Raw genomic sequence first — 24663 nt, 5'->3', positions numbered from 1 at the left:
TGTGAACCAAGACAGAGATATGAAACCATTATGATTGTCGCTCTGAGAGCTCACTTCTGTGACAAGCCCACAGCTCAGTTATCTGTAACTCTGGAAGAAATGAAAAAGGATTTTGCATATCCTACTAGTCTGCTGATGCAAATTGGCTGGTTATCTCTGCAATGGCAGGAACATTTAATTTTCTCAGGCAACTTATCAAATTAATTGTCAGCTTTGTGGTCAGGATTCCAAGTGACAGACATGAGTTCCATCAACCTCCCGAACTCTACCATCAGACGCCAGAAGAAAGCATTCTGAGATAGCGAACCTTGACCAAGGAGAGTAAGACACACATTAAAATTTGTAATAAATCTGGCTGGAGGCATTTTTTCAAAGGCATAGCATTTAAGAAGAGTAAAATAAAATGATTAGCAATCAAAGTCATTTCAAATCAAGCTACTTCCCACACACAGGATGGAGTGAGTCTGCTTAATACCAACATCCATCTGCTATGGACTTTCTATAGGTGAGGTCTGACCTCTGATGTGAGGGCCTGGTTTTCATGAACGCAGTCAGTATAAAGTGCTTTCACACCTATCCTTAGCATTCCACTGGCTCTCCCCATGTATGTTTCCTGGCAGAGTAGAAACATGAATGGAGGGGCAAAGTGGTGCAGTGGGAGAGTGCAGGGCTGGGAGTTAGGTCAGAGGCCCAGCCTCACCATCACTGGCCGAATGGCTGGGCACTCGTGACTTCTTCAAGCCTCTCTCTCCTCACCTGTAACACACGGATGGGAGAAGATGAACCACTGTGTGCTATCCGACTGTCTGTTCCATAGCAGGTACTTTATAAAGGGCAGCTATTTTTTTTTAAAGATTCATATATTTATTTGAGAGATAGCGCATGAGGTGGGGTGGGGGGCGTCAAACAGAGTGAGAAGGAGATTCCCTGCTGAGCAGAGTGCCTGACCCTGGGCTTGATCCCAGGACCCTGGGACCATGACCTGAGCCAGAGGCAGTTGCTTAACTGACAGAGCCACCCAGGCAAAGAGCAGCTATTTTTATGATGATGACCAGTGTGGAGTATTCCCCTTTTGTAGATGGGGAAACTGAGGATCAGCAAGTAAAACTTAACTACCTGCAGTAGTTCTGATGAGTGATTCCCAGCAAGGAGGTCCCCAGAAATGGCTCTTCAGGCCACATCCTTGTTGGGGATGGGGTCAGAGCAGAAGAACTGGAGGAACGGAGAGTGCTGAAATGGGATATACATGGGATGGCTGAGGGTCAGGACCCAGAAGTGGGTGAACTAGGACAACAGGCTTAGTACAAGAGAATCCACTCCCCAGCATTTGTGGCAGGATGCAGAGGGGGCCTTAAGCCAGGGAAGACCAGGGCATGGAACTGGAGACTGGAACCAGGTCTCTCAATCCACTGTGTCTCTCATCCACTGGAAGGGGGCCACAGCATGGCGTCTGTTATGTTTTCAGCACCCAGGCCAGCAACCAGCCTGCAGCAGGTACACAAACCGCAGATGCCAGAAGGATGGGTGGGCCAATAAGGAATAAATGCCCACCCTTTAATAAGCAGGGTGTTTTCCACGTTGGCAGGCTCTGTGTCAACACCCCAAGGGGGAGAAAAGGCCAGGTGTAATTAGATGAAGCAACAGGGTGTCCTAGCTGGACAAAAATTGGATTGCCGTTTGCAAAACTAGTGAGTCATGGCCCTTGTGGGCAACAATTCACATGAGTTAACATGCATGGAGCTTTTTCTCTTGTAGCTGAGGGAGTTGGGATAGGTTGTTACTGTGTGTGTATTAAAAAAATTAAGGCAAAACAATGTTTGACACAGCAATTAATGGATATGGTTTGATAATTTTGTATATAATGAATTATATGAACAAACACTTGTGTAGGGCTGCTTATGTGGCAGAGGCTTTTAGGTACTTAACATGTGTTAACTCACTTGTTCTAACAACCACCCTAGGAAGTATTTGCATCCCATTTTGCAGATCAGGAGACTGAGGTGCTAGCGTGAGGTCCAAGGTCACAAAGCTAGCTAGCAAGGATCAGTATTGAAAACCAGCCAGTCTGACTCCAGAGTCTGTGCTCTTAGCTATTATGTATACTGCTTCTCTGTGGTTCATGAAAACTAGAGTTGAAGTACAGGAAAGTTCTGGAAGCACACATGCCAAACTGAGCAAAGTTTATCCAGTTAGGGTTGGGAGGTGTCTACTGAAGTCACTTGTGTGTACGCTGCAAGAATCTCTTCTCTAGCATCCCTAGAGGAGACCACTCTTAGCAGAACATTGCTGCCCACCCCCCCCACCCCAAGACAGCCCTCTGCATGGCAGATAGCTCAGAAGAGCAGGAGCTCTTCTACTTAGAAATGAAACAGAAATATGCTTGTGACAGCTGCTCCCCTTTGGCCTTTATTGTGTTTTCTAGAATAATTCTCTCTTCAGTTCTTTGAAGCCCCCTGGGCTGACCATCTCCCATTGTTCCTTACCTTCACTCAGCCCTGTTCAGTGCCTGGGAATCTGACTTGGTGGGGAAGGGGGGCAGAGCTCTCAAGCCCTTGGCTTGAGCTCGTTTAGTCAATGGGGATCCCTGCAGAGATCAAGAGGAGCAAGGGGAATCAAGTTGGGGCATCTATTCCCCAGGCCCTCCCTGCACAGTCTCCTTGAGCATCTGGGGACACTGGAAGGTCACTATTCTAGCTGAGGTAGCCTTGTCCCCCAATGGTATCCATCTCCCCCTCTCTTCCTGGCTTCCTTGAAGCCCCAGTCCACTGCACTAGCCTGTGTGTGAGCAGTGGGACATGCAGAGGGCCTTTTCAACTAACATCTCCTTGGAGTATTTCCTCTGGGATTCTGACCCATGAAACACAAGACCGGAAAGACTCTTCCTTAAGTAAAGACTCAGTATAACTGGCTGTTCTACTTTCAAACCTCATCACTTACTGGGAAGATCAACTTGTATGCAACTCTTATCTCACAAATTCAATAACATCCTTTGGCCAGAAGCATTAGAATTCTGTCTGTTTTATCTGCTGTTGCCTAAAGCAAACGTATTTGAGGGAGTCTTCGGATGGAGCCCGCTACACCACGGGTGTGATATAGCAAAATGTAGCGGATTATCTTACTATCCTCTCCTTCTCTCCCCCACTTTGCAAACAGATCTCGCTGGAGGAAAATGGAAGGGAATGCAGTCTCGGGTTTCTGAGTGATGGGGACTAAGAGGTATTGAGTGTGTTCTCCAACAGCTCCTTGCTGAATGCCTATGTCCACCTTCTGGAGAAGAATTAACAATGCCCCTAGTGAGGATGAGAAGGGATATCAAAAAGATGAGCAACTGGTGGTGGGTCACACAGCTTTTCAGACCCAAGCCCAGGCTTGAAAGGAGGACTTAGCTCTTTCTGCCATCCTAGCCACATGTCTCTTCCTGCATGCCTGCATGAGCAGATTTCTCTCTAGATTTAGAGGTGAGGCTGATCTGTATCTGAGCTGAGTTCCAGGGGAGACTTGCTGGGTCCTCAATGATTTGGGTGCACAAGAAAGGCATGCATGGGCAGCCTTGTGGATGGGCAGTCACTAATGGTGTTTACCAGCTGGATCTGCCGTTTTCCCAGCACCCAGCAGGATCTTACTTCCAGGCTCCTGGGGCTAGGCAGGCTGTGTTCCCAGTTTTGGCCAAGGAGGGTGAGTAAAAATGCTACCAACAGGCTGGAGCAGAGCTGATGCTAGACCCTCTCAAAGTGTCTTTCCTCCATCATTGTGATGCTCCAGAAATGCTGTTTCAGGCTGGGTTCTGGAATGAGGAAGATGATGGTGATGTGGGAGCAGCAAACCCCCATCCACTTCATGACCTGCCATAGACATATAGCATGAGTAAGAAACAAACCTTTGTTGTCGTAAGCCCCTGAGATTGGGGAATTGATCTGGGTGTAGGATCTGGAGGTCCAGACACTGGTCTATTGGTGAATAATGGCATCAGTGCAGTTCAGGGCTGCAGAGTTCCCGTAGGGAAACCCTGTGTCCCCAGACAAGAATGAACTCTTTGACAGGGCCTGAGTTCAGGGTCCACTTTGGACAGATAGCTAGCCCTGTCTGTCCCCTTACCCTCCCTGCCCGCATCCATGTATGGTTACCATGTTTCACCTGCCCAGAAGAGGAGGTCAGATGGGAAGCCAAGTGGGACCACCTGCTTTTTCTTTATTAATCTGCTCTAGCCTTCAATATCTGTCACGCCCCCCCCTTTTTTTCCTCTCCTGGATTCAATTAACCCTACACTATCAATTCCCCTCAGTGGAGAGCATTGCCATTGTCTTGCCTTTGTGGTTCTGGGTTCAGACAGCAGCTGCCACCTTTAATAGACCTCACCTCCCTGGTCCTTTCTATTGATTGGGTAAGGGCAAGAGCTTGAACCAAGCAGTACCAGTCAGAGTCCTCCTCTGATGGTCAGATCAGATTGGTCCAGGAGATATCACCTGACCCAAGCTGGGCCAATCAGAGCCATTCCCTGAGATACTAGAATTTGAGATCTGGAAAACCTTCCCCTTCTTGACTTCCCCTCAGCGTCCTCTTTCATCTCCTTTCTTGAGTTTGGTGGTAGAGCTGGGAGACTATGGCACTCTCCACACTGTGTCTTCCACTGTGTGGAAAGAACTGGTTTACAGTAAAAGAAAAGGACTTCAAAGTGCAGAGAAACAGAAGTTGCCAAGAGAAGGAAGGAGTGAGTCCTGGCCTGGGTCCCAGTGACCTTGGAGTCCCCGTGCACCCCAGCCCTCCCTGTGGCCACAGGAGCCCCCCAGTGAATCCCGTTTTACCTAGGCCATTAGCTTTTTCTCTCCATCCCTTGCAGCCATGACAGTTCAGGGAAGTCACCATTTATGCTGGTATCTGTCTCTGTGACTTTCCGGGGCCACAGTCTTTTCAGGTGATGCAATGAGACATATGTGGATAATTATTAAATTTATTAAAATATCACTCATTTATTTTTGTGTCAAATGTCCATCCTTTCGAAATCACTAATTTTTATTTATTTTGCGCTATTTGTAAAATAACTTTTCTGCGACTAATAGGTATACTTAAAATTTTGGTTAAAATTTGGGAGGAATCCAGGGTTCATGGCTGCCAGTCATGGAAACTCAATCAGTCCCTGGAAGGTGTGTGTGTTTCTCAGGGGTGCCTGATGAAGTACCAGCTGCTGGGTGAGATGTTATTTTCTCGAAGTTCTGGAAGCCAGAAGACTGCAATTCAAGGTGTCAGCGGAGTTCTGGGGGAAAATCCTTCCTTGTCTCTTCCAGCTTCCAGGTGTTGTCAGTAATCCTGGCCATACCCTGGACTGTGGCTGCATCATTCCAGTCTTTGCCTCTGTCTTCAATGTCCCTCTCCTTATGGAGACCCTAGTGGTTGGATTTATGGTCCACTCTCATCCAGTTCAACATCATCTTAACTTGATCACTTCTGCAAAGACCTCTATTCAAATACAGTATGGGGGGGTGTGCAGTCCAGGAGTTCATCATATCCCTTTAAGGGACACAGTGCAACCCACAAAGTAGGCATTTCAGGGAGAGAATCTGAGACTTTTTCATAAGAAGCCTGGGAGAGGGCCAGAGCTGGATTAAGTGGAGGAAATCAACATTAAGTATCCTAAGAGAAGTTGCCAATTACCCTTAAGCACTTATTTCAGACCATCTTACTGTTTATACTCCATTTTTTTACATACATTCTAGGCAATGCTCTTCCTTTGCTTCACTTGGGTATTTTAATTACGGCTTCAACGTTTATAAAAAGTTAAAGGCGAGAGCCAGAATAGTATAGTGGAAACCTATGTGGGTCCCCAGGTCTATAAAACACGGACTGCTGACCTCAGGCAAATGACTACTTCTCTCTAGATGTCTGCATTTACAAATCAAGGTTGTGGTGAGGATTAATTTTAGATAAAACGTAAATGCATGGCATATAACAGGTTTGCAATATGCACACAAAGTGATAGTATTATTTCATTTAAGGCTGGTAATGATATTTGTAGATGTAACGGAGAGAAAATTAGACCAGGACTAAAACAACAACATTTACTTCAAAACATACCATTAGATCCTACTTATAATTTTCAAATTCATACACAGTCCTATTTCATAAAGGATTTAATAAGGCCTCTAAGTACTCCCATACAAAATAAGGTACCTCTGTCTTACTAAAGAGAACTGACTGAAGGGGAAAAAAGACGGGACTTTAAATAATCTAAGCCTGAGCAGACCAGTGACAGCATTGTACTCCTAATACAAACAGGGTCTTATGGACGCAGGGCTATTTGTCAGGGACCACATGTCACCCCTTAACCCACTGGAAACCTGCCATGCTACATTTTCCTAGGTCTTCCACTGGTTGGGAGGAACATGTCAAGATCAGGAAGCCCTTTTCTTTTTATTATTATTATTTTTTATTATGTTATGTTAGTCACCATACAGTATGTCATCAGTTTTTGATTCAGTGTTCCAAGATTCATTGTTTATACCCAGTGTTCCATGCAATATGTCCCCTCCTTAATACCCATCACTAGACTAACCCATGCCCCCAAAAACCCTCAGTTTGTTTCTTAGAGTCCATAGTCTCTCATGGTTTATCTCCCCCTCCTATATCCTCCAATTCACTTTTCCTTTCTTTCTCCTAAAGTCCTCCATGTTATTCCTTATGCTCCACAAGTAAGTGAAGCCATATGATAATTGACTTTCTCTGCTTGACTTAGTTCACTGAGCATAATCTCCCCCAGTCCCATCCATGTTGATGCAAAAGCTGGGTATTCATCCTTTCTGATGGCTGAGTAATATTCCTTTGTATATATGGACCACATCTTCTTTATCCATTCATCTGCTAAAGGACATCTCAGCTCTTTCCACAGTTTGGCTATCGTGGCCATTGCTGCTATAAACATTGGGGTACAGATGGCCCTACTTTTCACTACATCTGTATCTTTGGAGTAAATGCCCAGTAGTGCAATTACTAGGTCATAGGGTAGCTCTATTTTCAATTTCTTGAGGAGCCTCCACACTGTTTTCCAAAGTGGCTGCACCAGCTTGCATTTCCACCAACAGTGTACGAAGGAGCCCCTTTTCAACCAGGCTTCAGTCCCCCTTGATGGAACCGGCAGAGGGCCTTGACTCTTGAGTTTTCATGGAACTCTCGAGTTTTCATGGAACTATCAGGATTCTGCAATCCAAGCACCCATGAGGCCATCTTTATCCGTGGCTGAAATTCCTCCTGCTGCTCCAGGTCACTGAGCTGATTTTCCCTGGCCATTTCCTTGGGCTTTGGAAAGGCGCCATCTTCCTTGCAGAGCAGTGATCCCAGAAATCCTGGCCTTCCCTAAAACAGTCACCTGGGCTCTTCCCCTCCGCCACAGTGGGCAGTAAAGCTTCGAGACCTTCTGAGATTCAGAGAGGCCACTATAGTCCCAGCTAGGGTTTTATCAGTTTCCCTAACTGTGAAATGGGAGGAAAAATCCTATGAATAGAACCATGATGAGAATGGAACGAGCAGATGGCTGTAAGGTGCTCCCCTTACTCCAGAGTTTAGAATAGAGTTGTTCTCAATCGTTTGTTGGCTCCCTTTCCTGTCTATCCTCACCTATAAATGACGTTGGGACCATATGATCAGAATCTCAAAGACTGGAGAGAACCTAAATATGCTGGCCTTGTTTCAGAAGGCAGGGTCCTTGACCTTCACCTCTTTCTAGCAATGGGGCCAGGGGACGTGCCAGCAGCGAAGGTCCCTCCTTTGCAGATTAATCTGCAAGATGCAGGTAGAACTCTTTTCTTCCTTCCCCATGCGTTGCTGAAGAAACAAGAGGGACATTAAAGGACTCTGCAAATGGCACAAACTTTGTATAGTCAAAGATCACTGATATCCAAGGCAGCCCAGGGTATGATGTTGAGCCCAAGGCCAGAGAGGCTGGGCCCCTGCTCAGGCACTGAGGGCAGCAGGACCAGGGCCTGCCCCATTCATCCACTTTCCGAGCTTGAAATGAATCATACTTTCATGCTTCTTGGCCTCCATTCCCCCCAGTGGCTCCAGGCCACAACAGAGGGTTCCTATCTTACTGCCGGGGTCCTCCAGGGAGGCAACCTGGGCAGATGAGGTCACAACACGTTTTAATTGTTCATCCTTCTGATGCCTTAGTCCAGGCATCCCACCCTGGTCCCCAGCTGAACCTGGTGGTGGCTTGATGCTCCTGTGCTGTCTCAGGATGGGTAAGGAGGACAGACTGCTGTCATGTGAATGTGTACCATCTTATACCTGTAACGCCTGGGTTCACTGACAGGCAATATCTATGCAGCTCGTGGAAATCCCTTGTTCAACATCAAATGTATGGGGCAAGGGACCGTTTTGCATTTTGAGTTAGTGCCTGGGCCCTGGAACCTGATTCTCTCTATGGAACCCCAGCCCTGCCACCTCTTAGCCACGTGCCCTCAACCTGCCCTTCGTTACCAGTAACGGGGTGGGGGAGGGGTAAAAGTACCTGCTCACAGGATGGATGGACATACTGCATGGAATAGACTAGGTGCCCAATAAAAGTGTGCCCTCGTGGCCATCCGTTCCGTGCGAGCCACTGCCCCACCTGGATGCCGTGGAGAGATGCCCTGAAGACACCACTTGCAGAAGTACCCCCTCCCTTCAGGTCCTGAAGCTCATGCTACCTGAGTATGATCCCTGTGAGAACAGGGGAGCTTGGGGGTGCCTGGGTGGCTCAGTGGGTTAAAGCCTCTGCCTTCGGGTCAGGTCATGACCTCAGGGTCCTGGGATCGAGCCCTGTGTCAGGCTCTCTGCTCAGCAAGGAGACTGCTTCCCCCCACCTCCCCACCCCCTTGCCCCCGCCTGCATCTCCACCTACTTGTGATATCTTAAAAAAAAGAAAAGAATAGAAAAGAAAAGAAAAAGAACAGGGGGGCTTTCTCCCAGCTGTGTCTCCCTGTATTGGACCCTGAGTAAACACGTGTTGAACAGCTGGATGAAAGCACACGCAGCAGAAAGAGCCCAGAATCTAGGAGATGGGAGATTAGATCCCAAGTCCTTTATATTCCAGTTCAGAGCTGCAGATGCTGGGAATCTTAGTAATAACGCACCTCGGGAAGTGTGGAAAGGAAGGATCAAAGCAGTGACTCTTAACCAGGGTGACGGGAACATCGGGCAATGTCTGGAGTCAGTTTGGGTCGTCGCAATGACAGAGGGGCTACCAGTGTCTATGGGTAGAGGTCACAGATGCTGGTAAACATCGTACGATGCACAGGACAGTCCCCGCATCAAAACACAGATGTCAGTCGTCATCAAATGACAATGGAACTGAGGCTGAGAAATCCAGGTTAAAGAAATGGTATCTCAAACCATAGAATCATATACCGATGTTGCTTATTATTATTAATAGTATTATTAAGTATGACAAATACAGTATTTAATTTTTAAATATAACTTTCTCAGAGCCTCCAAATGTTGCTTTAATGTGATTTTAAGTCTGTTGGTTTCTTTATGAGATGATACGGACAGAAAATCTAGCTCCTGAAACTCCTCTCTCACCAGGGCCTCCTGATTCTGGAAAACTCTGTCACAGGCTATTGAAAAGACCTTTTGGAAAAACTGCACTCATCTCTTTGGCCAAAAATAGGAGGACACGACCCACAGTGTGTTTCTCAAGCTAATGGGAGCCTCAGCTGCCAAGGTTTCAAGTCCCTGGCCTGGTCCCTGGAAGTAGACGTTCTATCTGGCCTGGTAGCCTTCTGTCTGTTGAGACCAGAAACAAGCAATAAGCTTTGTTTCTAGAAAATTAGGCAGTGCTCATTTTAAATTTGCTCTCTGTTTAGAACGTGAGGTCCAGAGAGGTTAGACCCAAGGCACGTCCTCCGTGTCCTAACAGTGGTCCATGTACATCTGCACCCCAGCATGTCCCCTGCCACCTGTGAGCCTCCTGAGGGCACCGGTCCTACTAGATCTGCTTCCATGTCTCAGGGTCCAGTCCAAGAAGACAGCTTCCTGGTAATGGACTGAATGAGAATCTCCTACTGGAGTTGGGATGGCTGATGCCCATCGGCATTCCCCGGGTATTGCATGCTGAGGACGACTTCCTCATTGCATGGGGGAAAGGGAAGCTTTTCTCTGCTGCAGAGCTCATTCTCGCTGAGGGTCTTACAGAGGCCAAGGAACCATGCAGGGGTGAGGCCCTTGGGAGCATGCTTAAGCCCTTGAGGGGTCAGAGCTGCAGGTCCCTATCCCACAGCAAGGGAGACGGAAGGCTGGAAGGTTTGCAGTTTTAGATAGGGTTTCCTGTGACCTGCTCAGAACCCGCTGGAAGGGGTCCCATTTGGGCATGCTTGATATCTCTCAGCAGAAGATCTCAAACCATGGGGTGTCCAAATGACCCCAAGAGCAGGTTAAGATGCAGATCACCAGGCCTGCTCTCTTACCAGCCAGTTTCTGGCTCAGAGTACGTGGTATCCATTTCGTTCGACAGCTATAACTTATCACCACCATCTGGGGGGCTTACAACAGCAGAACTGTATTGTCTCTTGGTTCTGGAGGCCAGAAGTCTGAACTCAAGGTGGTGGCTGGGTTGGTTCCTCCTGGAGGCTGAGGCAGAATCTGGTCCAAGCCACTCTCCCAGCTTCTGGTGGCTGCTGGCCATCCCTGGCATTCCTGCCTCCATATCATTGTGGCTTTGGAGTCATATTGGAGGAGGGATGATGGCCCTCTCCTCCAATAGGACCTCATCTTAACTAATCACGTCTGCAACAACCCTATGTCCAAATGAGGTCACGTTCTAAGGGACTGGAGGCTAGAGCTTCAACATCTCTTTTCAGGGGGCACAACTCAACCCATAACAGGTGCAGCAACTCTAAATGCTAATACTCCTCCCCCTGCTCCCCCACCAACAACGCCCTGGGGTTTGTGATGTGCGCTCCTGTGACCAGGGCCCGGCCTTCTGATTTACCTTGGTGGCCCTCTGCACAGCAGGAGCCTGCCACAGAGCCCACGGAGCCGGCCCGGTCTGTCGCGAGCTGATGGCCTGGTCTGTGGAGAAGGAAAGCCGACAGCCACTGGAGGCCACCTGGGGCCACATGACCCCAGAAAGCGTGAAGGCGAGTCCAGCTCAGCATCTTGGCATCCCCGCCCCAGTCAGGCCACCGGTCACCGGTGGATGTGGTAGGAAGATTACGTTCCCATGGCTCATGTACCGACATGGCAGATGCTGCCATGTCACAGGGGACAAACAAATCCCACTTTTTTCCTTGGTTTAAAAGGGAAACTCTTGGCTTTGGGGAAACCACCTCTTGAATGGAGCCCTCACAGACATGTACAGATGAGAAACTGCAGCAGGGAGGGCTATGGTGGGTGTGACATGGCTCACTGGCCACGTTCACTGTGGAGCAGAAATGAACCTGGATGTGGAGAGGTCAACGTGGTGCTCAGACAGCATCCTGGTGGGATGTAGCCAGGCCCACCACAGGGATCCTTGCATATGGAAGGTATGAGCTAGCCTACCAGCATTTGGGGCCCCTGGGCATGTGCGGGGTCAGTTCAGGGAGGGATGCAAGACCAGAACCACAGGTCCGACCCCATGCCCACAGCGCACCCCCACAGCCGCCATCTCTCCTGTCTCCTGCCTCTTCTGCCCATGCCAGTCTTGGGTGCCCCCTGTCTGGGAAATGACTCCCCTCTCTTTCTTTTGCCAACGCCTGTTATCTGTGCCAGTCTCACTTCTAATCCATGACCACAAATCTCTAAGGAGGCCTCCCCAAGGCAGGGCAATCCTGCTATGTTTCCCTGATCAGTTCACTTTTCCATGTGAGAAAGAACATCTTATTGGTTGAAGTCACCGTATGGTAGTGTTCCTGCTAAATGGAGCCAGAGGCGAGCCCTCAGCGACATAAGGAGGAAGATCTCATTTTCATTTAGAAGGAAATAATTTGGATTCTTTGGATTCCAAATGAAGCGTCTTCAGGCACATGGCACAGAGCGACATGCCACCACTGCCTGCTTGGGTCCGTCACTGCTCAGGCATTCCACAGGCTCGAGTCTGCCAGCAGGTGCTCTCTGAGGACCCCTCCGTCCCGGCTGAAGGGAGGATGGGTCTAGAACATGGCTACCTGGAGCCCATGGTCCAAGGTCCCCAAGCTGGTTTGAGCAGAAGTACCTGCAGCCAGGTTTCTAGACTGGGGAGGGACTGTGAGCCTCAGAGCTGGCAGGACAGCAGGGAAATGACGGTGAGCTCTGAAATCACCCCCATGTCTGCTGCCATATTCCCCAGGTCTGAGGGACTGCGGTCATGGAGGCCTTTCCTGTTCTGCAGGACAGAGCATGGGCACCAGACAGACCTTGTCCTATAGGGGTGAAGCTGCTGCTCCGGCCTGGTGTGTGTGTGGGGGGACTGACCTGGGCACTCCCGGTTAGAGGGCTGTCACCACCCAGGACAAATGATAGGCCTGTCCCAGTGCCTCATGGGGAGTGGGGCCCTGCCCTGCCCAGCAGCCCACTGGCTGGAACACAAACAACACTGAGCAGGGTCCCTCACCTTCCACCACTGCCCTCCCCCATGCATACTCCCCAAAGTCAAACTACTTCACTGGCCGCTGTGTCTACATTTTGCTTCTCTGTGTACTGTACTTTTGGTACTCTGTGTACCACTCCTGGCCCTCCATGCCCTTCCCCTTCCCACCCCTTAGGACCCAGCCAGGCACGGTGCCTTGGGAAGCTTCTCTGACACCCAGGCTGAGCCCGGCACCCTGCCGCCTGGGCTGCCGTGTTTCCCGTGGCAGACATTCCCTCTGCTGCAGCACAGACCCGGTGACAGCACAGGGCTCCCACTGAGACTTACCCATCTTGCTCTCTTGGAGGGCCGCAAGCATATCTGAGAGATCCTGCGAGCCCAAGGACCCACTCAGTGTCCATCATATGGAACAGTCTGCTGTCAGTCCTGCCTTCGGCGCCCACCCCATGAGCCCAGCCCTTCCTGAATCCTGCTCTCACTAATCAGCCCCACTTGGATAAGCCAGACAGTCATCCTGCTGGGACCCAGCCTGAGCCTCCTGCTTCCTTTGCTGACCGATCCCTGCACAGGCAGTCATGTGGCCAGCTCCGACCCCACCCGAGCCCCTCCTAACGTGGTGTTGTCCCAGCGCCTGCCAGCCTGGGATGCCGGAGTCCCTGCATGACCAGCCCACACCATCTCACCCCCTTAAATAATAGCAAAAAGAGCAAATCTTTTCATGAGGACTCCGACCTTGTATGCCATGGTATCCCCAACCTCATTTAATCTTACAACAACCCCACTGCAAGTGAGGGATTTCCATTTTGTCAATGCTGAAAATGAGGCTCAGTGAAGTGAGCCATCCCGTCCCACACTCAGTCTGGCAGGGGTGGACTCTGGGAGGTTTCCATCCGGACCTCGGGCACAGAGCCTTCTGTGAGCCTGCCCTGCTACATGAGCATCCCTGTGGGCTGGCCCGGTCCTGCCATGGCTACTCCACTTCACATGAAGACCCTGAGGCCCAGGGAGCTGAAGTTAGTGCCTGGCTCGCATGGCAGAGGCAGGATCACAACACGGGGCCACCTGCCACTTCCCTTCCTACACCACGGCTGGCTTCGCCGGGGGGCCCAGGGACCACCATTCTCCCAGGGAGACCTGCTGCCATCTGGTCGGGGATGGGGGGCTCTGTACAGCAGATGCTGGCGGAGGACTTACTTCTCTCTGTTGAATATGATGAATTCCTTCCGTACGGTCTCCAAGCACTGCTGGAGGTGTCCATTCTGCCAAAGAGCAGAGAGGCAAACATTAATGATGGAGCACCCTCCAGGGGGGCATGACCGAGGAGTGACGATGAACAAAGCTGGACCTAAATGGGACTGCAGCTGCTTGGGGCAGGGGTGAGCTACGTGGCTGGACCAGCCCTGATGGTATGGGTGGCTGTAAGGGGAGCCTGGCAGATGAAGATGTTTGCCACAATTTTAAGCCATTAAATCAAACTTAAAAGTCATGTTGGAATGGAACATGGGTTGAAAATCATGAAGTTGGTTTCCTGATTGCTGGAATATTCATCTGGCCCAATTACGAAGTGAGATGGGCGGGGGAGGAGAATGTCAAGACGACCCTGCAAAGGTGCTCGTCCTCTTCAAGAACAGATGCTGAGGACAAGTGCTCTGTGACACATGTCCCAGAGGCTGCCTGAATGCCACATGGACACCCTGTACCTGTTCAGAGCCCCGTCCACCCTCGGGCGCCCTTGTCAGCACACACGCAGGTGTCTCTAGGCCAGCTCTAGTTTTAAAGGCTACACAGATGTTTAGATTTCTTTTAAACTTAGGAGAAAAAAAAAGAACCTTTACCATCGAGAGCTATCTTCATCTTCATAGCAATATGGTTGTAAAATAGAATTTTAAAACTTTTTAAGGGGAAACAGGCAGTTGTGGGTTAATCATGCCCCTTAAAAAGATGTGTTAAGGGGCATTTGGTTGGTTCCATCCTTTAAGTGTCTGGCGCTTGGTCTGGGCTCAGGTCATCATCTCACAGGTTGTGGGATTGAGCTCTGAGTCCAGCTCCCTGGTGAGCAAGGAGTCTGCTCTGCACCAGAGTCTTTCTCCCTCTCCCTTCCCCACTGCTCCTCCCCAACAGCACTCTCTCTCCCCCTCTTTCTAAAATAAATAGATAAAATCATGAAAAAAAAGTAAAAAATAAAACCAGATGTGTTGAAGTCCCAAGCCTTCCTAATGGTGAATGGGGCCTTATCTGGAAACAGGGTCTTTGAAGTCCTACTAGATGAGGATGGGCCCCCAACCAATAGCTGGTGTCCTTAGAAGAATGCCGTGCAAAGGCCCAAGGACACAGACAGGAGAGCACCACCGGGAAGGAGGCACGTAGGGGAGGAAGCAGCTGCAAGCCAAGGAAGGGGTCAACGACCGCTGGCCCCACCGGAAGGGGGAGAGAGAGGGAAGGACCCTCCCCGCAGCCTTTGGAGAGAGTGGCACTCTGCCCATACCTGCATCTTGAACTCTGGCCTCCAGAATTGTGACAGAACGCACTCTGGTGGCTTGATCTCTCCAAGGGACCCACAAAAGTTGCCTCCCCGCCCCAACCTCGGGTGACTCCATAGCACAGTCTTTCCAGAGGGCACCCAGGACTAGTCCAGTATGGCGTGGTGACCCCCCGCATGGCAGGCTTTCTTCCACTCTGCTCAGAGACACACGAGGCTCCCGCACTAGGACTCACGGCCATGTGAGTGGCGCGGACGGACGTACATGTGCACCTGCAGCAGGTCTCCGTGCTGTAAAACCACAACCTTCGATTGAGCCACTTTACTGACTGCAAATGAAGGTGTGCGGAGAGGCCAAGGGACATGCCTCCACTTCCCTAAAAAGCAGCCTTGCTCCTTCCCGTTCCCTTGCGTCTAGGCCTCCTCCCCTCCTGCGGTCCGCTCCTGAGACCCTGCTCACCAGAGGACAGCCGTCCTTCGTGCCATCTTTGGACCTGTTCTTCGCCAACCTCTTCTTCTTCTTGTGAAGCGGCTTGGATTCGAGGATCATTTCTTCAAGTTCAAATGTGGGATCACAATTCAGTCTCCCTTTCTGAAAGCAAGTGGAGAGGCAGACTCGTCTGTCTTGGTTCCACCCATCCTTGGACGTGCCTTCATTCATTCATTCATTCATTCAACACATAATGATTAACTGCTACAGTGGGGTACCCAGCTAACGTGTTTTTTTTTTTTTTCCTGTGAGGAGAAGCAACACATTCACATTCTTGCTTCAGACTTCACTCATTCATCCCTGTAATCCCCCCACCGCCCCCCCCCCCCCCCGGTAACCAACCAGGGGGCTCCTTAGTCTCCTTCCTGTGAAGGGTCACTTTGCCAGGCTGAGTTCAGTTACCCAGTGTGACTTATTCACTTATTTTACCACACACATAATCGAAAGTTATGACTCTTTTTTCTATAACTATCATTTTTAATGATTTAAAATGCCATTTCTGACTATAATCCACCCAGTTCCTCATGCTGGCTGCCTCAGCCCTCAGCTGGAGCAGGCTGGGCTCCACCCACTTTGGTCAGGAGGAATTCTGTCCCCCTGATTTCTGGACTGTGGACCCAAGTTGCCAGGTGGCCGTGGTATATCCCAATACCCAGCTAGGGATGCCAGTCCCTTCTGGCAATACAGCCTCGTGGTTATGCCATCCACAGTCTTGTGGTCCATGGGAACCTCTTCCAGAGAGCTGGTCCAAGTCTTTACTGGCCTGATTTATCTGCCATCCATCCATTCATTCATTCACTCACTTACTTACTCATTCCAATACAGACTCTGGATATAGACTTCCTGAGGTCAATCTCTCACGAGCAATCATGGGCAAGTTACTCAATCTGAGAATCCTACCTACGAGAACAACTTCTCATAGGTAGTATTTGTGAGAACAACTTCTTGTAGGTAGTATTTGTAAAGTTTGTATGAGATAATGCACGTGGAATTTCAGAATAACGTCTGGCTTGCAAAACACTCAGTCCCATTAGACCATGATCATTCACCCGTTTATATCTGTGTGACAATCACACATCAAGAACTTCTAGTGCCTCCAAGCTCCATCCCTTGTTCTGGGGTCTTTCTCAGGCAGAGGCCAGCCCCAGCTACATGGGCTCTGGCCTCCAGAAGGGGGGATGGCAGATGCCCTGTACCAGAATGGCATTAACTGCTCACGTAGATCTACGTACCTGTCCAGAGCAGGACCAGAGAGGCTGCAATTCACTCCAGGCAAGGAGGTGGGGGGCTGGCCTGGGGCGTGTCCCATCAGAAGCAATGCTTAAGTTTGCCTCCCTTCCAGAAGGCAGTTACCAAGACCCTCAAATGGGTCAGTCACTGGGTTTGAAGCTGTCTCGAAGGAGGGACAGGAGATGCCAGGGGACAAGGAGAGGAAGGGCATCCCCAGCGGAGAAAGCAGCATGTGTGCAGGTACACGGCTAAGAAATAACATGGACAGAGGGCAGTCGCTTAGTATGGCTGAAGCAGGGGTCCCCTGCTCGTGTTTGTGTGGAAGTGTGCATGAGTGTGAGTGTGCACGTGAGGATGCATAAGTGTATTTGGGTGGGCTTGGGGGAGAGCAGCAGGTGCGGGCTACCAAAGGCTGATGGACACAACATCCATTGGCCCCAAGGGTCACCCAGGCGTCTGGCACACAGCCTTGGGGAAGGCTCAGCCCTGGCCACAGGGAGACTGTTTTAGGCAATCTGTGTTCCATACAAAGGACTGCGTGGAGATCCCTGGGTTTCATCTCCATGGCCTGAGAGGAGCAGAAGAGGACCATCAAGGAGGCTAGCATATTTCTCTGGCATATCCAGAGCATGCGTTCTGGGGGAAGCCAAGCAAGGGAGTCTAGAACTCCAGCAGGCTTATTCATTAAAACAGACATTACCAGGGTGGTATTTAATGAGGGATCACTGAGTACCAGGTCCTGCTCTGAGTCTTTGGAGGCCTTTTGGCATTTATTCTTCCCAAGCTCTGTGGGAGGGGGGTGGTCTCTCTCATCTCCCCAGTCCAGGTGAAGAAGCCCTTCTGGAGCACACCTGAGGTAACAGAGGCGGGAGTGAACCCAAGTCTCTATGGCCTGGGCCCCCCCCGGGTGGGACAGCCTGCAGTCCCCTCCAGGACTCAGCCCTGGGTCTCTATAGGTGCCTTTGTATGTTGATTGGCTTGTTGTTTGTACAAAATTCCTAGCCCACTGGTTGTCAAGAGGGGCAGCTGTCCCCAGGGGTGCTTGGCAATGTCTAGAGATGGTTTTGGCTGTCACAGCCGGGGAGGGCTACTAACACTCTGTGGGCAGAGTTTAGGGACGTGGCTGAACAGTCCCTGATGGGCAGGTCAGGCCCCCACTGAAGAATCATCTGGCTCTAACGTCAACTGACTGTAGCACGGTTGAGGAGGCCTGCTCTCGTCTGTAAGCTCCCTGACAACAGGCGCCAAGACCGTTTTCTTTACGGGGCTTCACCTCGAGTCACACACGGTGCCTGCCTGTGTAGGCACTCCGTGAGGCCACGCTGGCTGTGTCCCTGGGCGTGTGGATGAATGGGTGGGTGGAAGCACACAGTAGGTGTGATTTCCCCCCCAAGTGCCTGGACCTGTGCACACAGTGGGTGTGATTCAATAAAAGAAGGGAGGCTCTGTGCCCACGAAAACCTACAAAGAGAGAAGCCTTCCAGGTGGAATCTTGGAAATAAGGTCCAAATCCACACTCAGTCTCGGCGTAATGGGAGCCCTTTGGGGGCTCCTGTGGCCATGGCCAGCAGAGGCCTCCATGGCCAGCTTCAGGATCTTCCTCTAGAGCAGGGCAAGGGACCCTGCAGAGGGATGGCAAGCCATTGGACGAGACCCCTACTCACATTAGGCACAAAGCCAGGTGTCAGTGCCTTCTCGAACACTGCATCCCAGTTCATGTCGGACAAGTAGGGCGCGCTCTGAACGTCACCGAGGCTGGACAGGCGGCTCTCGGGATCCTTGGTCAGGAGCTGCGGGCAGACGGCAAACATGCTTGCACGAGCCAGGTGCCCCGCTGAAGTCAACGGGGACCCTGAAGGTAGAAATCTAGCAAAAATGAAGGTTCCTCTGCTTTTATGCTCCATTAATGCTGTGCTCTGGGTTGCTATTGTCAGAAGTGTCTCCTATACTCATCCCTTTGTCACCAGAGAGGAACCCGGAGGGCAGGCTGCTTCCAGATGGTCACCCGGAAAGGACCTGGATTTTCAGCCACCGCACTGTCCTTGGGGACTAGCGCCCGTGACATGCCACTCTCGCTAATGTCTGCAGAAGCTTCTAATTAAATATAAAAAGAATTAGCCACCTCATCTTGAGACTGTCAGCCTGGTAACGGATGTTCGAAAGTGTAATAAAATTTATCCCTGGACAGCTTTGTGGTGACTTCTGTGGCCTGACAGATTGGCCTCATTTGTAGCCAAGGGTATAATTTTTAACTTCTCCACAAATAGAATTTCTGCAAATACAGGATGGGGCAGTATAAAAAGCAGCCACAGAGTCCCACCTTGTACCCAAATGAGGCTTTCAGCTTTTCAAATACATACTGGCTTGTCTAACATGAAGAACACCTGGGTTAACAGGGAGAGACAGGGACCCTTTACCCGGGCCTGCTACCCCTCCCTGTCTACCCCCATCCCTAGCCCAGCTGCAAGGTCTCAGGCAGGCTGCTGCAGGGTGTGCACCTGTTCCCTCCTCCAGAACAGGAAGGGCAAAGGCAACTCTTCCATTTCCAGTGCGTGATTAAGATGGAACCCAAGGGGATTGGTGAGGACCTAGTCAACACTAAGGGGTGTGTGGCACCCAGCTGCCAGCAAGTGGGAGCTGGAAGTCAGAGCCCCCCTGCCAGTTTGCTCCCTGCCCCTCAGCCCCCAACACTGCAGAAATCTCCCAGATGTGCCCAGTGAGCAGGCTGTGGTCATGCCACGTGAGGACACCTGGCAAGGTCCTATCTGCTGGTCTTGGCAGCCTCCTCCTAGGGGCTGCCCCAAAGTGCCGGGTGCAGGTTATTATTTTTTTTAAAGATTTATTTATTCATATGACAGACAGAAACCACAGGAGGCAGTGAGGCAGGCAGAGAGAGAGGAGGAAGCAGGCTCCCGGCTGATCAGAGAGCCCGATGCGGGGCTCGATCCTAGGACCCCGGGATCACGACCCGAGCTGAAGGCAGAGGCTTTAACCCAACGAGCCACATTGGCGCCCCTGCCTGGTGCAGGTTTAAACAGAGATCACACTCCAGTGCCCCATGGGAGTTCCCTGCTCTGACAACGGTTCTCCTGGGTGCAGGGGCAGGTGGTGTAGGCACTGGCACGTGCACAGGGCATCCCGGTGATTGTACTTGGCAGTGGGCTCTAAGAACCCCTGACTTCTAAGAATCAAGTACTGACTCTCATGGACAGCGGTGTAGGGAAGAAGAGTTGGCATCTGGAGCTGGGAGAGCCTGGATTCGAACCTCACTTCTGCCCACAGAGAGCCCTGTGGCGCCACAGAAGGACTTTGCCTTCCCGAGCCTCTGTGTTCCCACCTGTAATATGGGCTCCCAGGATTGTGAGGACTACGAAGAACCAGCACACGTCCCAGAGCACGACATTCCCTCAAGCACCACTGGCTGCTGTTACCACCGTCCTTCTACAAATGATGGGGTCCCAACCACCTGCTGCCCTCCATCCACCCTGAGCATCTTGGGGGATTCCCAAGGCAGGAAGCTAAACACCAGCCTCCAAAGGAGGGCACCATCTCCTGTCTGTGCCAAACTCGAGCGGGCTTCAGAACCACCTGGGAGCTGATAGCAAAAGTTTCTGAGTCAGAAGTTCTGGGTGGAGCCCAGGAATCTGCATTTCCAACAAGCTCCCCAATGGTGCTGCTGGTGCTGCTGCTGGCCCAGGGGACACACTTGGAGAACCACTGCTTTATTCTAGCCAATTCGAGTTCCTGGAGAAAAGTCAGGAGAGTTCCCATGTCCTAAAGTTCAGCAACTGGAAAGACCATTTGTGGCAACAATTTTAAAGAGCTGTATGGTTAGGTATAACTATTTATTAGGGGCTTGTAGTGGAGTGAAAAGAGCCAGGGGGATCTGTTGTTGCAGATGTGGCTGTCCCTTACCTTCTTCAGCAGGGCCACCATGCCCTTGCACCACGTGGAGGAGTAGTGGACACGCTCCACCTTGAACATGTTGAGGATCTCATCGATGGGTGTAGCCGAGTGGATTTCATACGGTCTCTGAAACCAAAGGACCAGACAAGGGATCAGAGAGAAGCCATTGGAGGACACAGCCCATGTGGTTAAAACTGTGTAGATGAGGGGGTGGTTTATGCTTTCCCTTCACGTAACAGTGGGTGTTCCTCTTTCAGCACAGAGCACGTGGCCCCTCCCCGTGCGCCAACAGGGACCAGGCTGGTAGGGTGGTCCCAGAAGCCAGCAGGTGGGTGCTCTGCTGTGGCCACAGGAGGTTAAATGAACTTGGCAAGGTCACATAGCCGGTAAGTGGCGGAGGCGGGATCTATGCCCAACAGCCTAACTCCCGAGTCCCTGCTCCAGGCTTGTGGGTGTGGCGGCTCTCACCATCCACTAGACACCGAGCATCACCTCCAGTCACAGTCCCTACCTGCTGGTGGGCCTCATATCACATTTCCCAGGACTGGCTGAGCCAGCTGGGAGTACACAGGGCTGGATTCACCAAAGTCTGGGTCTGGTGGGGTGGATGGATGGCGGGAGGCCGGGCTTCTACCTGCCACTCTCTCCCCTACCATGTGAATACATAACTCTGCTCTCCACCCCGCCAGGTTGGCAGAGCATTAAACCTCCTGATGCAGTTTTGCAACATTGTCTGGGCATGTTTTTGTTTGTTTGTTTGTTTGTTTTGCTTCTAAGAACCTCTCAGAACTTGGGATGGGACCTTGGGTACAGAGATTGGACAGTGTCTGAGCTCTCACCTGCCCCCCCCCCCAGAGTTCACTCCACCTCTTTACCCTCCACCCAGCTTCATGGGCTAAGATGCTTTGAAGTTTGCGTCACGGTCAAATGGCTCAGGGCTGGAACAGGCAGTCACTTCTGGAGCACATGTGTCCCACCAATTAGAGAAACCAAGAGCAATGGGTTCATAGTTGTCCAGGTGAACCTGATTATCAGTTATGAATTCCCGGAAGGCGGGCTTGGATGGTGCTCATTCCTGTGTTCTCAGGGTCTCAAGCAGCCTCAGCCATCCAGCAGCACACGAGGGCAAACATGATGAGTCCATCCATCCACGAACACTGACTGGACACCTGAAGGGGGCCAGAGCCTGTACTGGGCTCATGTGCTTCATAATGCATGGGCTCCAACCTTGTGGAAAGTGGCTTCCCAGAGGGTTGCTGCAAATAGGAGGTGCCATATAAGGAGGTGAGTGTGTCCTGAGCCCTGGGTGGGTGATGATTCCCTGGAACGGAGGAGACTCTTTATCTTCGGCAAATGGGGCTCCCCTGGGGAAGACGTCTGCCTGTGGAAATGCACTGTGCCTTCCGATGCACCCACCCAGAAGGGATCTTTTCCTGACTGGCTGCCTCCTCTTTCATGTATCGATCGAATTGGGAACTCCCCCTTTTGCCCTATAATCTGCAGAGCAAAGCCAAATCCTGTGGGCTCCCTGGAAATGCCAGCTAACTAGATATGTTAACATTCTTTGCAAATGCCTTCAAACATTTTCTTCCAATGTCATGAGAGGCGGAGAATATGGTTCCAGTAATGAAGACTTTAGAGTTTCCTCCTGAGGCTGCTGCCTGCCTCTGCCTTTGCAGGACCCCCCTGACTTCACCAGTAACAGCTACCACGATTAGAAATAACAGGAGTGAACAGGGAGAGTGGAGACGTCAGTTTCTGGACTCTTCCGGATCGCTTCTTCCCAAGTTTCTGCCTCTGGGGAGACCATTCCTCCCATCCTGTCCCAGCTGTACCTGGAAACCCAGCTGCTGGAGGCAGGAGGACCGTGAGAGATGAAGCAGTCTCACCTCCTCATTTTAGAATTCGGGACAAATGGCGACCTTGCCCCATCCCACAGAGATGCAGGTTCTCTGTCCCTGCTATTTCTCTGACACCACCAGTGCCCACCTGGCCAAGCACCTGGCTTCAGAACCAGCCAGCGACAAATGGGAAGGCTTTTCTTGTCATTCACATTGCATTCTGCCGCTCCTTCTTGGTTGCCTCAAGGCATCCATCAATCTGCTTTTCCATCCACTTTCCAAACCTGCCATGCTCTAGCTCTGTCCTCTCTGCTTCTGGAAAGAACCAGACCAGTAAGAGTAATGGTGGTAATCATTACGGTAACCCTGATAAGCCACAAGGCCAACACAGCAGTTAAATATATTCACAGGGAAGCTGGGAACACCAGGCATGGGATACGCTTTGCAGCTTGCCTTCTCAGCCTTCGTCCGTATGGGTAGCTGCAGAGAAGCCCAGCTCCTCCTATAAGAATATCGGCAAACCCGAGATCACTATTTCACCTGTTCCGGGAGAGAATTTACTGAAGCTTGGTTCTCATGCATTGGCCTCAGGATGTGTTGACTCAGAAAAGCAAGTGACATTTCTAAGGTAATTACATGTACTTCTGGGGAAAGTGCTTTTAGCAGCAGGGCACCAATATACTCATTATGGAGCGCAGGCGGGTCTCTCTTCTGGGACACTCAGTTTACAAAAAATGCCAATTTACCGAGAAATCGAAGAGAGGGGAAGAGAGTTGCTATAGACTTGTTATTTGAACTGTTAGAGCTGAGCTGGGCTTTGGGGACCATCTAATCCAATGTTGTTTTCCCCCCAAACCTTTTTACTCCAAACCCCAAACCCGGAACAGATGAAAGTGAAGAACACTTCCTCGGGCTATGAAATCTCCAAAGCCAGAAGCATTCTGCAACCCCTAGAATTGTTCAGCCACTTCTGCTGGGTCCTAGAGGTCCATGAAACACAGCCTGAAAACCACAGAACAACCCACATGCTCTTTCCCTGACCTCAATGGAGACAGAAAACCCAAAGAGTGAGGTAACAGAGTCCGTTTCCTCCCAGGTCCTGACTGCTGGCATACTGCTCTCTGTCTGCTTTACCAAGGGACCAGAAGTCAGTGTTCAGCTCAAGGGCCGCCTCTCTCCTTCCATCAGCTTTGCACACCGTTACCATTACACTCCCTGTTCCGCTCTGCGGGCGAGCCCATCCAGGGGGGTAGATCTAGTTCTCCGAGAGCTCCATATTCCCTCCCTCTTTACATACGCCTCTCTGCACCCCTGACCTTCTCTGTCTATGCGACCACAAAGAGATGAGCTCCCTGGGGTCAAAGGCAAGGTCAGGGAGGGGGCTGGGGAGAAGCAGAGAGGTACAAGGCCTCAGGCTGCCATAGGTGGGGGGTTGGGTCTCCATTCTTTGTCCACACTGAGAGCCCACTGTGCAAGCCAATATGCCACGAGCATGCATTCAGATCTCATTTAGTCCTTTTGGTTCCTCTCTGGCAGCGGTTCACAAGCAGGGACATTTTGACCCCAGGGCATATTGGACGATGTCGGGAGATACTTTCTGGTCGCCGTAACCCAGTGGCGGGATATTTCTGCCGGCATCTGGGAGGGAGAGGCCAGGGATGTGGCTAACATTCCGCACTACACACAGCTGCCCTGGCACAAAGCATTCTCATGTGCTTTGTGTCCACATGTGTGCCCCATGTGTCCACAGCGCCAAAGTCGGGAAGCCCTGTGCTTTGGGCCTGAAATCCCATCCCCCCACTTGGTAATATGGGCTCACCCCAGATCATTCAGAGACTATGTGGTAAAGCCAGGATGGGGGCCCGAATGAATGTCAGCAAAGCCAGGATGGGAGCCTGGAAACGTGTGACTGCCAAGGACACATGCCCACTCGACCACCATGCGGCCATGTCCACGGACAGCACCACATTGCCTACCTGGCAAACCCGAGTGTCTCCAGCTGACCTCAGGGACTTCTACAGACTGCCCCTGACCGTGCCCTGACTGTTCTGTGGTCAGAAATGCTTGCTGTGTCCGCCTCCGTGGCTCTTCCCCACCTGTTCTCATGCTATTCCCTCTAGCAGCTCCTCTGGGACCCAGGCTAACCTGTTCCCTCAGGTGTTCTCCACGCTCCTCTGAGCAGGTGACTAGCACTTTGTCTGCA

The 24663-nt window shown here is 51.0% G+C and overlaps 1 protein-coding gene across 1 annotated transcript in view; it reads right to left on the bottom strand.

The window, feature by feature from the left end:
* Nucleotides 1–24663, bottom strand: part of STK32B (serine/threonine kinase 32B) — a 368267-nt gene that overhangs the window by 7533 nt on the left and 336071 nt on the right. The window contains exons 8-11 of the mRNA XM_032855239.1: nucleotides 20629–20745; nucleotides 18378–18503; nucleotides 15454–15585; nucleotides 13709–13773 (exon numbers count right to left, since the gene is read on the bottom strand). Of these exons, the coding sequence (XP_032711130.1) occupies nucleotides 13709–13773; nucleotides 15454–15585; nucleotides 18378–18503; nucleotides 20629–20745 (440 nt within the window). The remainder of the gene's footprint in view (nucleotides 1–13708; nucleotides 13774–15453; nucleotides 15586–18377; nucleotides 18504–20628; nucleotides 20746–24663) is intronic.

Source organism: Lontra canadensis, unplaced genomic scaffold (genome assembly GCF_010015895.1).
Source record: "Lontra canadensis isolate GAN:19392208 unplaced genomic scaffold, GSC_riverotter_1.0 scaffold1, whole genome shotgun sequence".
Lineage (NCBI taxonomy): Eukaryota > Metazoa > Chordata > Mammalia > Carnivora > Mustelidae > Lontra > Lontra canadensis.
The sequence above is the reverse complement of the archived record's forward strand: the minus strand, read 5'-3'. Positions and strand labels throughout refer to the sequence as shown.